General features: G+C 44.3%; 2 protein-coding genes across 8 annotated transcripts; one reads left to right on the top strand and one right to left on the bottom strand.

The window, feature by feature from the left end:
• Window positions 1-142: 142 nt before the first annotated feature.
• On the bottom strand, window positions 143-15,913 carry bif (bifocal). Of its 5 annotated transcripts, NM_078573.4 has the most exons (7): window positions 15,594-15,913; window positions 13,769-14,039; window positions 10,629-13,165; window positions 7,248-7,421; window positions 5,340-5,682; window positions 1,706-2,084; window positions 143-1,336 (listed from the first exon to the last, which is right to left on the bottom strand). In NM_078573.4, exons 2-6 carry the CDS (start codon window positions 14,028-14,030, stop codon window positions 2,074-2,076), a joined length of 3,327 nt encoding a protein of 1,108 aa, NP_511128.2. In that variant the 5' UTR covers window positions 14,031-14,039; window positions 15,594-15,913; the 3' UTR covers window positions 143-1,336; window positions 1,706-2,073. The 5 variants fall into 5 exon arrangements, with proteins under 5 accessions (NP_511128.2, NP_001259457.1, NP_727547.1 ...); NM_001272528.2 differs by having other exon boundaries at window positions 143-4,071; NM_167295.3 differs by lacking the exon at window positions 1,706-2,084.
• Window positions 15,914-16,293: 380 nt separating this feature from the next.
• Vlet (Valette) lies at window positions 16,294-17,539 on the top strand. Of its 3 annotated transcripts, none has more exons than NM_167293.1 (2): window positions 16,332-16,480; window positions 16,613-17,539. In NM_167293.1, exon 2 carries the CDS (start codon window positions 16,613-16,615, stop codon window positions 17,216-17,218), a length of 606 nt encoding a protein of 201 aa, NP_727545.1. In that variant the 5' UTR covers window positions 16,332-16,480; the 3' UTR covers window positions 17,219-17,539. The 3 variants fall into 3 exon arrangements, with proteins under 3 accessions (NP_727546.1, NP_727545.1, NP_572738.1); NM_132510.3 differs by having other exon boundaries at window positions 16,534-17,539; NM_167294.2 differs by having other exon boundaries at window positions 16,294-17,539.

Raw genomic sequence — 17,539 nt, 5'->3', positions numbered from 1 at the left:
AAACATAAGTGGACTTATAAAATAAGTCACTTCATAGATTTGAATATTTAAATTACCATTATTATATATGTTAACTTTTAACAAAAACTGTTGCTAACATTTTGCTTTGGCCTTAACTTCCTTTAACTTAAAACACGCGACTAGATGTTGATGTATTTTATATTTATTTACGGAATACAATTGTAAAAAATATTCAATAAGCGCTAAATGTATATAATAATTATGAGGCAAATGTTACATTTTCCTTTGCTTTCTTCCGCTGAATGGGCAAGCGGAGCTTAGAATGTTCTTCATTTTCGTTTTGGAAGGGTCGCGAAAAGGGATGATGATGGGTCACAAGATCGGATCGTTAGAATCCATTAAGTTAATACTCGGGCGGGACTAACCGCTCGTCGCGTACTTCGTGGATTAAGGTTTCAGTAACCTTCGGGATGCAGTCGGAAATACGTTGATTTGTTGTTGTTGTATATTTACTATCAAAATGCCGTAAATGGAATACACAATACAAATACAAATACAATTGCAGCAGCAAAGTTGTTCATTCAGTGCCGTATGTAGATACATTACAATAATATAATTATTAATTTATCAAAAAAAAAAAACCATATATATATATTTATAAAGAAGACAGACACACACGCTTGCTGTTGTACACATACACATCGGATCTCTAGGCTTACAAACTTACAAATAATATCTATTTATATACGTATCTTTATGGATTTCTTGCCATACTTGGTTTACGTTGCCTTGTTGTTTTTATTTTTCTTTCCTTCGTTACTGTTTTCGCGTCTAACCGAAGTTGATATTTCACCTAAGTGCACGCTTTTCAATTAGGGGAACGATCAGGATGTGGTAGGTTGTTATGCTCGGAAGGTTTGGAGTTTGGTGGAAACCGGTAGAAAAAGAGCTAGACGCTCCGGTTTTTTGGCTGGCAGGACGACCTAATATAGCAAATCCGTTTTCTGTGTACCCTCGCTGTACACAACTTCGGCGCCCGGCGTCGCCGTCAGATGGTAATCATCCTCGTCCACAGCTGAACCCTTCTTGGAGGCACCTGCTCCATCTGCAGTTCCAGGTCCTGCTTCCGTTGCCGCCAAGTCGCCCTCCTTGATCAGTCCCTCGCCGATGCCCATAATGCTGCCATTCCCGTTGAACATCAACCGGCTGCCCGCAGCTCCGGCTGGACTGCTCCCGTTGCTGCCTGGACTGTGGCTGCCATTGCTGCTCCCACTGCTGCTGCTCTCGGGCAGGGCGTATCGGGTGACACCCAGCTGGAATAGGTTGTCCATCGCCGTGCCCTTCATGGGCGTGTAGAAGCCCAGAGCCGTGGAGCCTGCAATTATGTGTAGAACGAGATTAATCGACTGTATATCTTTATTTCAAGTGGGTTTAAATCCTTCCAAGGATTTGGGGTTAGTACAATGATAAATAAGGTGGCTCCGAGTTGGGAAATATATATTTCAGAACATATATATATATATTTATATGTATATATAATCGAGATGAGGTGACGGTGTTGTGGATAAAGGAGGATCTCGCCTGGATCTTTTCAAGCAAATGAAAACGAAACATGACCAGTGGATAAAGAAATGGAAGTGGAGATGAGCGATGGAAGTTGATGATATGACTAGGATGTGCCAAGTGGTGTTGGTGGCTGGTGTGTGCGTGTGTTCGAGTGTCTGTTCTAATCTGGGTTAGTTACCTTAATAATAATATGAATTGGCGATTAGTTTGATTGCCCAGCGGAGCAGACAGAGCAAGTGCACTGGGTTAGAGGTGTGGCATTTCTGTTCTCGCACTTGAATCGGTTATTGGGTTATTTGGATTGGCATTTGGCATTAGGCATTTGTCATTTCGCATATTGAATATTGCATTTTTCATTGTTAAGTTGTTCTATTCTTTACTTGATAGTTATTTATTGCGGTTCGGGTTGAGCGGCTGCAGTTATTAATCGGTTATTCAGTTTACGGATCGGTTTAATTGCCTTTGCTTGTTTGTTATCATAGATATTTTTGGTTTTGGTATACAATAGATATTATTTCAACGCTTTGCTTATGTATTCTGTTACATTTAAATAATATCTGCAAAAAGAAATTGGTATGAACAAAAAATAGAAATAGAAGTAAACAAATAGCAAACAAACAAAGCGACAGCGGTGACTTTAACAAAAGGTTGTTGTTGAAATGAAAAACCATTTGGGTGGCGTGAAACAGCGGGGGCGAGAAGGTAGGTTAGCGTAACTACATGGCTACAATTTCAAATCGCAAATTGCAATTCAATACATGCCCCACAACTGCATACCAAACCGAACTGAGCCAAACAAAGCAAACATACATAAGCACATAACACATAACTAACGCCAACTCACACGGGTGCACAAATATATATACTTAAGTACGTAACTGAAATGAAAATAGTCACTAACTAGTGTTCTGTGATTCGTTTTTGTTTGGTTTACACCGAACACATGTCGAAATTAGCCGCTACATAAAGGTTCTTTGATTTGTCTGCAGCTTTAGTTGCTTTACTTTTCGTTTATTAAACGTTTAGTTACACCCCAAAATTTGCCATGAACACTTAGTTATCAATTATCGCAATTGTTTCGGTTTCTGCGATCTCTAGCTGAGTAGTTAGCTTAATTCTTAGGCGTTGCCAACATTTATAGGTGACCTAAATAGTTTTCTACAATAATCTTTAACTTCCACATGGGCTGGGTGGGCATAGTACAGTTCAATCTGATGATTGGCATACGATTTACTAGGTAAACTATCATATAATGGTTGCTAAAGACTATGGAGCATCTTATACCTAAGGTTGTGGATAATGAATACAGACGGGGGAGCAGGGCATTATCAAGCAGCAGTCATAGGAACATGGTTTGGTTTTAGTGAAACATGGGGACACCAGCATTATCCATCATTTAGGTTAGTTCTAAAATCCATCATCCTTCGCGTATTCTTCGCTCGCTAATTCGCGAATTACTGTTGATTGTTATCCAGAGCATCGCATAAACGATTAACGGCGGCAGTGCATCGACATCGGGAAGCATCGTGAATCGCATCTATGAATCGATTAAACGTGTGTTTCGAGTGTCCGGTTGCCCCAGTGTTTGTTTTCTTGTGTGTGTTGTGATTGGTGTGTTCGGGTTTGGTGTTCCTGGTTTCCGCATTGAGTTATTTGTTTTGGAGTGAGTCGGATATGCACAGGGTTACACTTTACAGTTTAGCGGCCATCAAACCAATATATATTTTTGTTTTTTTTTTTTTTTGGGAGCGGAACGGGGTCACCAAGAGGTATCCAAGGGATGATGGGTGTTCTTTAGCCTAGTTGTAAACATATAGTAAAGCTTGGGCAATGCCTACGTTTCGCTGGCGGTTTCAAATCGGTTCGGAGTTGGAGTATCTGGTTATCTGGATATCTGGTTATCTGGAGTTTGGAGTCTAATGCTTTTCATATCGGGTGGCCATCAGACATAGTAGAGCGTGGTGCCTGGAATGCGTGCCTGGAGCAGGGCCGAGCTGGCATTGGACAAAGCCAGCGACGACGGCAGACTAGGCCGACGACGTCGCTGCTGGTGTTCTGGAGCTGGACTCTCGCAACTGCCCCGACTCCTACTGCAATCGTTGCGTTCATATTTACTCTGCTGATGCTGTGGCTGGTAATGATGATGATGTTGCTGCTGCTCCTTCGATTGCCGTTGATTGCCCAATGAAAACGAGGCTGCCTTGCGCGGTCGTCCAGCAGCAGTTGGCTGGGATTTGGGTGCATCATCGTCGTGCTGAAGGAAGCAGGCGTACTGCGGCTTAAGCAGCACCGATGGCCTGGCCCTACGCGCCGCCTGTTGTTGCTGCTGCTGTGCTGGCTTCGCCGGGAGCTGCGGGCGCTTGGCGACTGTGACTGGTGGTGCTGGTAGTGGTGGCTCGATTTCCACTTCGGTTGCCATTGCCACTGCTAATCCTGCCACTGTTGCCGATGTGGCTATTGCAGGTTCTGGCTGCTCCTGCTGCTGCGTTGACTGCTGTTGTGGCGACTGTGGCAAGATAATACCCCTCCCTAAACTTGGGTAATCTGCAAATATGCGTGAGGCGAAATTGAAAGCCTTTCAGCCAGAAAAGACCGTAGCACGATGGTTTGCTATTTGGAGAACTCGGTGGCTTGGGTTTAGCTTTTGGTTCGTTGAGAGCTGTGACATAGCGTATGTATATAGAAGAGCAGGTGAATCGGGGATCGGTAAACGGGGCATTGGAAGGGGCTGCTGCTAGCTGATGGCTGCACCCACCTGATGCGCCTGGTCAGCCGGCGAAACTGAGCACCAAGGACCGTACGGAACTTCGGCCACGGCCAGCAGCCGCCGTTGCCCGAGGTCCTGGCGCTACGACATTTGGGATCTGAGACGGTTACGAAAGTTGAGGCGGAGACTGAAGCGGAGACGGAGGCTGGAGCGGAGTTTGGAGCGGGCTCAGAAACGGATACGGAGACAAGATGCTCTGTGGCTCTATTATCAGCATCTGTAAAGTGCAGAAACCTTCGTTGTTATATACCCGAGAGTTTAGCCAGGCATGGGATGTGGGCTTGCGGGTCACCCAGTTCCGAACTGGGTTCGTCGTAGTCCTATAAACTCTAGTTTAAATCAGTTTTATACGAGAACTTTACATTGATTTCTTTAATTTGGAAACATTTTACTTGGAACAGTGTAAATATTAAAATGAGCATAAGATGGTGCATGTAAATTCCTTCACATCATCACATTTTATAAGTAGCATTGTAAGGATGGTTATCCAGCTGATTTACATTATGTATATTTCCCTGCTGCTCATTGGCACTACCTTTCTACGTTCATTGCTAAACAAGTGTCTTGAGTTGTCTTTGGGGTTTCTCAATTGCTATTGTATATTCGCGATCCGCCCAAGGCAAACGAAAGTGTTAAAAAAAAAAAACGAGATCGCGACGATGTGTGATGGATGAGTGGGTATTAATGATGGTAAACAAACAAACAAAACTCAAGAACACAACGCTGGTTGATGGTAAGTCAAGAGTAAGGACAAGGCAAGTGACAGAGATAGAGACGGGTATAGATAGAGATGGATAGATAGAGAGGCTTGGATGCAGGCAATCAGGCAGACAGAGAGAGAGATAGAGACGATAATAGAGAGCGCAGAGAGAGACAAAGACAAAAAGCCATTCCATCATCATTCGCTGCTGCATGCCACATACAACAACACACAACATACATCTCGTACAGCGTACAGCAACAACAATAATAATAATAATAATAATAATAATAATAATAATACAATGCACGCTTGGATGGACTCGGTGGAACAGATATTACTTACCCAACGGTAAATTCCCCAGCATCGTGCCACCGCCCCCCGCCGCCCCCGACCTGTGTCCAAGTCCGATGCCATGTCCATGTCCCGCCGTCGATGTGGGCAGCTCGATGATCTCGTCGACGGTCACATGATGGTGCTGCTCCGGCGCCAGCCCCAGCTGGTGCATCTGCTCCAGCTCCAGCTGCTCCTGGTGCTGCAACAGATGCATCTGCTCGGCGAGCAGCATCTGATGGTGTTTGCTCACATGGCCAAAGGGATCGGCGTACGGCGGATCCTCGATGGTCATCGATGCCTCGGAGGGGTATTCAAACGTCGACGTCAGCGTGTCGTTGAACTGCACGCGGAACTGTGGGAAAATCGAAAGAAATTTGATCAGTGATCGATTCTGAGATTACTTTCACTTCGATGGGTTCAATCAAGGTATCAAGTAATGTGGCAGAATCTGAAGTCGCTATCCCCACACGTCGCAGCGTTCATATTATAATTAATCATTTGTTGAATAATAATAATAATAACTAATAATCAAATGCCATTTTTGCTATAGATTTTTACATGCCAAACTGTTTTAGTCATATAATTAATACCCGTAGTGAACTGAAATCATGCCACTCAACCACTTTCCCTTTAAACGAAACTATTTTTAATTTGGCATAAATGTATGACTAGCTGGCATTGCTGATAACAAAGCGAATGTAGAATTTACAATAATACTAGCGCCATTGAAATTAGTGATAACTATTTGGATTTTACATTTTGACACTTAAAGATATATGTTTATGGTTTTCTATCCTTTATTTTGGTTTCGTTTAACTATTGGTCTTTATGTAATTTGCATAACCAGATGCCGTTCGATTTACATTTAGCGGTCCAGAAATCACCGAATATATATCCGAAACTAAGTAGTTTCTCTGCTAGCCATAAAAATTCAAGGTTAGACGAAAGCATTGGACCAATGCCTTGTTATAAATAAATAAAATATACAACTCATTGATGGACTTTTGGCAATATGGTGTGTATATGCATAATGCATTTGATATTTTTCTTAAATGCATATAACCGTGACATTGGGTTAATGGCAAATAGATTGCTTCAAAAGCGACTCCCAACCCCAATCGGCACTTACTCATCGATTGATGCCTTATCACAATGGCATATCAATGAGTCAACCCCAATCAATGACTGCAGAATTCGAGCTCCTTCCTTATCGGAGAACAAACCCCAACAGACCGACGCAATTCGATGCGATGCGATACGGAAAACGATTGAATTGATTCCGAAATACAGCCGATGGCTGCTGAGGCTAAAGACAATAGTAGAGTAGCGATTCCCATATCAGTCACACTGATGGAACGCACCCGAGCAAAGGAATAAATAAATAAATTAGCGCCAGGCGAACAGATCTGGGGACGCAACACAAGCAGCTCCAAATGGGCAAACAAATCCCGAAATAAGACAAACCTAATGCGGGTTGATTAATAGTCCCTGGGACAGGCGACGACCGACCGACACACACACACACACACACTCGATATAAATGTTATATAAGGCAAAATTGTTTATGCTTTACATTCCCGCTTATCAACGTCCTCACCACCCGTCGAAGTTAGTGGTCAAAAAGTTCGAATGTGTGCGTGTGTGTGTACATGTGTATGTATGTACATTCCCTCCTTGCCAAGGGGCCCAAGTAATCTTATCTTATCCTTTTCACATACACAACCCAAACTGGAATTGAAAAAAAAAACCAATGCTATCTACCATTCGGTGGCAAAAAAAACAAAACGCCGCACCTGACTCACTCATTAGTAGTGGAGTATGTAACGACCGCATACATATACATATGGCTTGGAATTGAGTTGAGATCTAGTCGATCTCCAATCCAATCCCGGCAATATCCCTTGGTGTAGTACATACCGAAGACTCTTTGGGTTTCTGGCGTATGCTGGACTTGCCGTCGATCACAATGTTGGCATTCTCAAACTCCACATCGCACGGCGATGGCGGGCACATGGAGTAGTCGTCGTAGTCCGTGTCCGTCGACGTCTCCACGGAGAGATCGCCCAGGAGCACGAAGCCAGGTTCATTTGGCTAAAAGGATAAGATGATAAAAAAAAAAAACGATTAGTACAATCAATAAATGCTTGACTCTTGGCATTCCCCGGGGGTTCACAAATAGTTCAAATAATAAATAAAATACAGTAGATGTTGATTTTGAATTAGTATACAACCCCCCCAACAAAAATATTCATTATCTTCATTGCAAACGTTTTGTTAGCTGGGAAATGAAATTCGTTAAAATGCAAACAAGGCACTTAAAAAATGTGTTATTGCTTTCGAATGTTGTTAAAGCTATTTGCAATGTTCTTCTGCTGCTTCAGATATTATCATTTAATGGTAAACACGCCTTTATTTCGCTTTAACTACCTACAGAAGTTGCAGAACGTCCAGCAACCCTCCTCTTTTCGCTGATGCATAACTCGTTTACCATAAGTATTTCATTTCAGTTCTTTTTTTTTTTTTTTGGATTTAAATGGCTGTCTCTCGACAATTTACAAAGGAGGATCAGCTTCACCCCTTCCACAAGAAAATCTGTCCAAATTCCAGGTCACCATGTGTTCGAAAAGTGAAATTCATGGAAAGCCATTCTTAATCGACGTTGTGTTATGGGTCATCTGTGACTCACGCCGGGGGTTCCAGAGGTCCAGACCAGTGTACCAAGTACCAAGTCCAGGTCCCGGTTCCAATTTCAGTTCCCAGTCCCGTTCCATGTCATATATCTACTCTATCGGCACCGCTCCTCTCCTCTCCACGCCTTCCCTCCCCACCCTCCCCAAAACCCACTGTCCCACTGTTTTTGGCCCATTTTTTTGTATTTTTTTTTTTTTGTGGCATAAATCGACCCCCAGCCATATACTATACCATGCCATACCATATGCTATATATGCCATATATGTATATACCAATGCCGCAGATAATAAAGTTCATAGCGAGATAAAAGAGACAAGGCAAAGGCAAAAAGCAAAAGCAAACACAGTAAGTAGAAGTGAGCCTCAAAAAAGAATTGACAAAATTGAGTTCAGTGGCAGGAAGAGGGCGAAGAGAGCCATGGAGCCATGGAGCCATTGAGATATGGAGATATGGATATGGACATAGAGAGAAACATGGCAGCTGAGAGGGAGAGAGAGAGAGAGAGAGAGAGAGGGAGAGGGAGTGGGAGAGGAGAACGGCACAAAGCACAAACAAAACGGGTTTGCCAACGAGAAGAAGGCAAGAGGAAAACTCAACCGCACCGAAAAGCTAAGTCTAAAGCTAAGGGAGAGCTATAAAGACTCTATAGAGTATGGTCTGTACCATTCGCTTTTCCAATTGCGAAGAACAATATTTGGGTTTGACACCATTGTGGAGCTTTGTACTCCTAATTTGGTATTAATAAATATATATTAACAAGTTCTGTGTGTCTCTTTCATATCAAAACAATCCATACGTATTGGATATCTACTATAAACAAGAATCATTCAAGTTGAGCTACTGAATTGATTATCAGAGTATAAACAATAAAAAAAAAGCTCAATTGCCATCACAAAATAAAGGGTATTTAAACATGTCTGGCAAGGCAACAGGAACAGCTGTAAGGAGCAGCCTTGCCTTGCATCCCATCCCATTCTATACCATCGAAACCGGCATCCCGAGGAGCTGCTGTGCCCCAAGAATAAAGTTCCCCACAGACATGCCGACCGAGAGACAGACAGACCAGACACATAATATCTCATGGGCACTGTGTACACATACATATCTCTACAGACTCGGACTTTTGCTGGCAGCAGCAGGAAGCGCAGAAATATCTTCTCATGTCCATATGCATGCCTTCAAAACTGGTTTCCCATTCTTCCGATCTCGAAAAGTGCAGCCACAGAAGAGCCCAAACGAAGAAGAAGCGACCGAAGGCAGAAGACTGCCAGCAGATGAGACTTGCATCTGGCTGGGAACAAAGCAGACTTGGGAAAGAATATGCAGATATATGTGTTATGTATATATACATATATATATATATATTTCGAGTTATGTATATGCATATACATATAGGAGGGGCATCTGTTCATGTCGCACACGATCCGGGGCTATCGATCGGCGAGCTATTCAAGGCGAATTTTAATTGACTCGGAGCAGAAGATCACATCGAACTATTCGCAGCTGTGATGCAAGCTTCGATCTCTATTAGGGGTTTGCCACTTCCTAAAGCAATAGCACCAGCAATGGCAGTGGCAGTGGCAGATCCCCCCAACTGATCTGCCAGATCGCCGTATTGTTGTGATTAACCGACTGTGCTGTGTAATCTTGGCCAGATACTTATTGATCAACACAATGATTTGGTTGCCGGCAGATAATAAATGGCCACACACACATACCCATCAGAAGTCATTGGAAACCTGTAGTTCTGCTAATTTCAATGATAATTGAAAGAGTGGGGCCTTTACATTACTGATCCCTTGTATATATTGCAAATATATTAAATGTAGTCCAATAATTTCCTGGTGGTGCAATACCAACTAAAAAACACAAAGTTCCTTAACTAACAACTGCTTCCTAATCTGTAAAACTCCTAAATGGGTATTAACACGATCAGCGATCGAACAGCTGGAGGAGATCCCCTATCGCATGTGAGCAGTTAGTCAGTCATCTTGGCAATATTGGCGTTATTAACGACGTATTCACGACACATGACTAATTTCCCAGAAGGCGAAGATATAAAGATATATGTACATACATATGGCACATGAGTTCCCTCGAAAGAAAGAAAGAAAGAGTATCCAAGTGGCGCTTTGTCACTGCGCCACCCAATTCTCCGCAGTTCCTCAGTTCCGTTCTCGCCCTGCCTTGATGAACTTTCGAAATGCGCATGATCGCTGTTCTCTGTGTGCTTTGTTTCATATTTGTTTATACGGCATGGCTGCCGCCGCCGTATGACACAAAAAAAAAAAAAAAAAATAATAATAATAATACAAAAAAAGTACGCGAGAAAGAAACGGAAAATGAGCCAAAACAACAAAGATATTGGGGACGGACGAAAGAAACCAAATTACTATCGGCGAAAATAATAATGCATGGGGTAATTGTTAAGCATGAATAATCCGCAAGGCTGCCCGCCGATAAGACGTCGAAAATGTGACTCTTCCGGGAAAGATTTCGTAAAAAAAAAAAAAAAAAAAACGAAACGCACGAAGGAATTGCGTCAAGGAACGGAAATGGAAATCGTAGTCCCTCGTAGTAGTAACCATTTACCCAATCCGGACTCACCTTTGGCAGCTCCCGCTTGCGCCTGTAAATCACAACGTCGCTTTCGATGTAGTCGGGCACTTCCTTGGTGCTCTTGGAAAAGTTGAACACCATCGAGGTGTTCTCTGTGGAATGAAGGCTCGAACTGGGACCCGATCCTCCGCCGGCCGTCTGGCTCTGATTCCTCAGCTTGCGCAATGTCCACAGTGGCGAGGCACTGGCATCCGTTTCGCTGCTGGCCGCTTCCTTGGTGTTTATCACGCTGTCGAGACTAGTGGTGGGCGAGGTTCCTGATCCAGCACCAGCAACCGTTCCGGATCCGGATACCGAACCACCGGCATCTGTGGCCGTCGACTTCTTCATCTCATTGATGCGATTCTTTTCGATCTCGCGACTCGTTAGCGGCGTGCTCCCGGCTCCCTGGCTATTGAATAGCGGACGGATGACACCGATCTGTTTGGTCACCGCTGGTCCGCTGCTGGAGTCGTTGTTGTTGCTGAGCTTCCGTACACTGGCACTGGTACTGCTGCTACTACCGCTGGCTACATGCGCGTTCTCCGTCGAGGCAGCGAATGATCGTTGGGCGCCTCCCGCTGCCGATTCCGCTGGGGGCTTAGGCTTATCGCCTGCCGCCGCCGCGCCCATTTTATCGCGTTGCTCATTGTTGTCGCTGCCGTCGTCGCCGTCGTCGTGATCGTCGTCGTTGTTGTTGTGGTTGTCGTCATCGACTTCGCCATCGCCTTCATCGCGATCATTTCGCTCAGTCTCACTTAGCGCCTCGCTCTGCGGTGTGGCCTCCGCGTCCCGTGTCTCCCTTTCCGGCGTCTCGGGCTCCTGCAGCTCCATGCGACGCATCATTACACTCAACGCCGATACGGGCGAATCCACCTGACGGGGTATAATATCCGGATGGACATGCCTTAGCGGCGTTGAGGAGGCAAAACCCATGCCGGTCGGCGGTGGCGTCGCCGCTGCTGATGATGGTTGCTTCTGATCCTTAATGATCGATTTGTAGTTGGCCACCTTGCTGGCCACTCCGCCAACACCATTGGAACGATGGGCTGCGCGCGGTCGTCGATTAGCACTCGCCTCAAACATCTTGAGCGTCTGCTTGACCAGATCCGGTGGCGGCCGCTCGGTGTCATCGATGATGGAGGTCAGACGCTTGGGTGGCGCCGTATCCGTCCCGCTGTGCAGTCGTTCGCGGGCATTGTGGATCTTGTCCTCGATGGTAACGCAGGTGGGCGATGTAACAGGTGAGGGAGCAGCGGCTGTGGCCTTGGGAGCAGGTGGTGAAGGTGCTGCTGCTGCAGCTGCGCCGGCAGTGCTGATTCTCTGGCTGTTCCATGGCGATTTCTCGCAGAGCAGAGCCTCCACGGAACGTGCCCGCTTCATCACCTCGTTGCCGCGCTTAAAGTGACGCGAACGTTGGCCAGATCCTGCGCCTCCGTTGGCAACGGCGCCCGTTTGGGCCTGATCCGAGTTCGAGGGCGGGTTAACAGCTGATCCAGCTCCATTGGCGCCCAGACTGACGGGACGCTGATGCTGGCTGCTGGGTTTCGGTGTCGGTTTTGCCCCCAATATCGGTGGCGGTGTTGATTTGGCACGCACCTGGCTGTTGGTCATTTCGGGCTCCTCCACTTCCACCTCGTCATCGTCGCGGTCGAGCAGGGTGTTCAGACTGGTGGAGCGTTGGAGGCGTTGTTTGCTGCTCTGCTGGCGGGACTCGCGAAGGGCCAGGCTCAAGTAGCGGCATCGCAGCTTGGACACAATTCCGGGTCCGTAGCTCAGATCCTCACCGGTGTCCAATGAATCTGGTATGGGATTCGTCGGTGGATGTTGTGGATCCACATCGCCTCCTGCTACGCTGCCAATTTTGCCCGCTAGATGTCGGTGCTGGCCATTTTGTTTGGTTGTCTTCTTCATCTCTTGCATGGCGACCATTGTCGGTTTTACCGTTACCTTTGTGGGCGACAGTTGCTGTTGTTGCTGCTGTTGTTGTTGTTGTTGCTGCTGCTGTTGAATTATAAACTTGTTGCTCTGCAATTTATCGGAAATACTCTTGGTTTTGCTGCAGCTTTTGCTGTTATCGACGATGGTCTCTTTAGCTGAAGGCTTGCCCTCAGCAACGCTCTGTCCCGGTTTGCATTTCGTTTTTAAATGATTTGGGTTTGGATTTTGATTTGCTGACGACGACGGCGATCCAATTGTGCCAGTTTCAACTTCACCGCACCGGCTGTTACTCACCACACCAGCCGGCTGTTCGCCGCTCTCAAGCTCTCCATCCCGTTCTCCACTCTCGCTTAGAATATATCGCACCATCTCCCTCTCCTGACTTCTTGTGTTGAGTAAACTCGATCGCTGCTTTGGTATTGGTGTTACTGTTACATTTGTTGTTGCTGCCGCATCGGGCGAAAGGGAGACGGCAACAACAGAGTGATGACCTCCAGTGGAATCGGAATTGGTATTGGAAATAGAAGATTTCTCAGACTTTTCCTCTGAACCGATCATGTTTCTCTTTTGACTAGTGCTACTGATTGTCGCCGGTTCTGTGAAATCTGTTAGAAAAAAAATTGAAGAAAGAAAGCAAATACAAATGTTATAAAGACAGAACATTAAAACATAACTTGGTTTTTTTTATCTTATTCGTCCGCAATCTGACAACTCTGTGAGCTATCGATAAGCGAATATCGTATCGATAAGCGAATATGTAAGGCGGCTAATTTAAAAGTATACTGGTATTGGAAATCGTAAAAGTTGGCAAAATGAATTAAAAACACTTGTTACCATTACTCATGGCTGGTTAACGCCAACTGAGCAATTGCAGATTGTGTAAGTCACAATTAGTCTTTCGCATTTTTCCAGTCAATATATTTCACCCTGATTACTATTTGCTACGGCAGTTTTTAAATATTTTAAAAACCTTTCCGAAGTCTATAGTTCGTTGAATTTATTTTAAGTACCGAACGGTATCATTTAAAAGGGATAAGTATGGAGCTCAAAAGTAAGTGCAATTATTTCGTTTGTCAAGAATGCAAGAAATAGCGATTAGAAATACGAATACTTGCACCTAACATGCCTTGACAGAAATGCTTGGCTTGAAAATACCTTTAATTTGCGTGTCAGGTGAAAGTATTCCAGTTTGTCCAACCACCACTCACCTGCAATTGCACCTGGAGCTGCGTTGGCTTCTGCCAAAGCCCCACAACTGCCATCGGTGGGCGAGGTGATGGACGCCGCCTGGGTGCGGGCCACGTTCGTTTTCCGGCGCTGGATGAGGTCCTTCTTCCACTGCGGCATGTCCGGCAGGAAACCGGAAGTGGGCGACATCTCAGCTGCAGCTCCCAGGCCAGATCCTCCAGCTGCTAATCCTGCTGGCACATCCGTGTGTAAGTCCAACGAAGGCCGCTTCTGTGACTCCATTATCCCCGTCTGCAATAGGCATTATTCGCAGCATTAATGCATGTCAGCCGTGTCCGCGGTGTCTGTATCGCAGTAGTATCCCCTATATAGTGTGGCACACTATCCAGCTCTACATCTCGACCCAAAGACCAAGTCTGGCGGACTGACTGGCCCGAAGCTGGTGCCAATTGCAAGTGCCCGGTGCCCAAGCTCCTCTACGAAGCAAAGAGGCGGGCATAGCCGACCCAAAAGATTGGCCAACCATGCAAATTATATCCAATTCAAGAAACTATCTCAAGATTCTCAGTTTACTCGACCAGTTTTCGAGATGAACCAATAAGTGAGGGTATAAATATATTCTAATAGACAAAAGTACTGTTTTTTCAATATATGTATATTACATGAGAAGGGGAGTAAATACTTTAATATACATTTAACAAAAAATAAGCTACGATAAACACAAGCTGAAAATGAAATATTTGTCATTGCAGCAATTATTTTCTGCTTATGTAGAAATTTTAATAACAAAGTCTAGATAAAAAATTGAATCATTTTTATAAAATCGCAGCCTGTAGAAATCTAAGTTAATAAATAATAATAATAGTTATGACTGTAAAACTCGCAGCTGTTAGCAGAAATTCTATTTCAACAAGTGTATGGTTCTATAATATATTTATAATTTAACATTTATCTTGGAAAATAAATAAGATGAATATCTTTTGAGTAGATAAAAGGTGATTTCGAATTCGTGGTGGCGATGGCATTTAGAGTTTTATTTTTCTTAATTGGATTAACTGCTGTTTTTACAGCCCGACAGCAAAACAAAACGTAAAACAAAGGTAAGAAGCGAAGAAACCCCAATATTTTTCCAGCATAAATATGCTAAACTGCCATAATGAGCGGAAAATGCGATAAAACCGAATATAGAGAGGAAAATAACGGAAAAGAAAAGCGGGGAAACTGAAACCAAACGATTCTTTTTATTGTTTGGCTAAAATTGATTGCATGGCTAGATTATTGCTGTTGGAATTGGAATTGTTTCTGTTTTTGCAGCTTTGCCTTTTGCATGCCGCGATAAAAAGTATTATTTTTAATTTCCCGTATCAGGCGTATGCATGTGTCTGTGTGTGTGTGTGTGTATGCATCACACGACTCCGCCGGAGAGAGTGTGAGTGTGTGCAAGGGTGGCTGAAAAGGGGAGAGCGATAAAAAGGGGCTGCAAAATGCAGACGAAGCATAAAATAAACAACCGACGACGCGCTATCGATTTTTACGGCATGCTGGAAGCACCAGCACACTGATACACACAGTTTGCAGAATAGGGAAATAAACTGGAAGTTATGCTATGCCAAATTGAGTTTTTTCAACAAAAATTCCTCGCAGAGAAACGCGAAACGAACTAGTGGAAGACTAAAGAGCCGGGTTTTGTTTATTTACACAGGAACAATACAATCGCACGCAGCCAAAGACACACATACGTATACCACATACACATGCATATATCCCGACGCACTGTTCCGTTAGTTTAGTTGGGGTTTTTGTTTTTCTCGGGCTTTCGCTGAAACCTTAGCTTGAAATCCTTACTTTTAAGATGCTGACTATTTTTTATAATCGGTGGTTGGTTTTGCTTCCAATTTTCCGATCCCGAGTTCCGTTTATCATCCGCTCCGCTGCGCCTGTTTACCCCGCTTTTACACTTTTCCGTTTCGCTGTAGCTCAACGAACTCGTCGCTCTCCTTGCTCCGCGCACTTGTCAAGCTTTCCCGACTGCAACTGCACTCGAACTCGGGGCGTGGGTGCACTCGCTGCGCCTTAAAAGTGCATCTTTCGCAGCCGAATCAGCGGAAAAATCTGCATTAAGTTAAGCCGCGTTTCCAATACACAAATACTGCTTATCGATTGTTGGCGCTATCGAGCGGAGCATCGATAGGCATCAGCGGAGTTGCCAGGTAGGACGATTATATTAATGAGTTGGAAAACTATTCGTACTTGATAATCTTCTACAAATTGAATCGTCGATCGTCGGTGCCGTCGACAATCTGGTATTGATATTTGCTGGTGCGGCTTTTTTTCACGAATTTTATTTTGCAGGAAACATAACAGCAAATATTATTTAAAACATTGTAATTTTATAAGGTAAATTATTCAGGCCTAAATACAGAAAAATAAATTAATTTAATAAAACATTTAAATCTAAAAAATTAATAAAGAATATGTTTAAAATCACATCGCAAAATGTAATATTTTTGTATTTTAGTCAGCACTTACCGTTATTATTGGCAGTAGTAACTGTGTGGCAGCACCGCACCGTGGCAAGTCGATAGTTTTTTGTATATTGTTGGTCTGTATAAACAAATAATATTAAAGTCATAATAAAAGAAGTGCTGGTAAAGACTTAATAACTCTATGTTCCTTAAAAATTTTTAAATATATCTCACAATGAGCATTAACTGGATAAAGATCACGGAAAGGTATGTAATATCAATGTTCTTATAGAGATTAATTTCTTGCATTTATATCTTAGAGCCCGTGAGGGCATCAAAATCATCAATGCCTTGCCCTACGAGACCTTTACGACGGTTCTGTTCTACACCCACCGGCAGATGAGTCCCAGCGTAGCATCGGCGAGTGCCACCAGTAGTACAGTGGGCACCAGTGTGACGACCACCGGCCGGGTGGACAGCAGCACCGAGGAGAACCCCACAAGTAACACCGAACCGGAGTACACACTCGAGGAACTGGAGCGATTGGTGGGCGTACCGCGTCAGGACTTCCTGCTGCTGATCAAGACCTTCTCCTACATCCTGCGTCGCATCTCCACGTTTATCATCAAGCCAAGTTTGCTGCAGCGTGAGCTGCGCGAGAAACTCCAGCTGGAGGATGAGGCCAAGATCGATGCCATATTGCGTTTGTGGGTGCGCGAAACGACGCCCATTATGAACAATTTGGCCAGCAAGCGGTACGAATCAAATGTCATCGAAGATGTGGCCTGGAAGCTCAACATGGAGATCTCCTCGCATTGCCAGCAGCGGGAGAAGACCCCGCTGGCCGTGCTCCAAATGAAAACGGCCGTCGGCGAGGATATCAACATCGAAATGACACAACCGGAACTAATGGAACTGTACAATCAGTTCGAGAGCATCCAGGGCGAACTGGACGCCATGCTGGCCATGAAGACTACAGGAGCAACGGCGCCTGGCAATCAGTAGTGGGACGCCATCGACCAATTCCAGTGCCAATTTTATTGTTGATTCACACAAAACTCTGTGCAAAAAGATGGACCTAAAAGTATGCAATACTAACACGATCGTAGCCAAATGTTAAACACGTTTTTTTTTGTTTAATTCAGTAGGGTTTTTCCTATGTTCTGGCTAATTTTCCGAACGTAGCCAAATTTTTACTAGAGTAAGAGTTCGGCTTTGATTTATAAAACGTTGCAATGATTAGGATCTTCCAAACAGGACTAGTTTTTAAGTTTTAGAACTTACCCTCTGCAAAATAATAAATCCTTTAATAAATTTAGATAAAAC

The sequence above is a fragment of the Drosophila melanogaster genome, chromosome X (genome assembly GCF_000001215.4).
Source record: "Drosophila melanogaster chromosome X".
Lineage (NCBI taxonomy): Eukaryota > Metazoa > Arthropoda > Insecta > Diptera > Drosophilidae > Drosophila > Drosophila melanogaster.
This window is presented reverse-complemented; position numbering and strand designations above follow the sequence as displayed.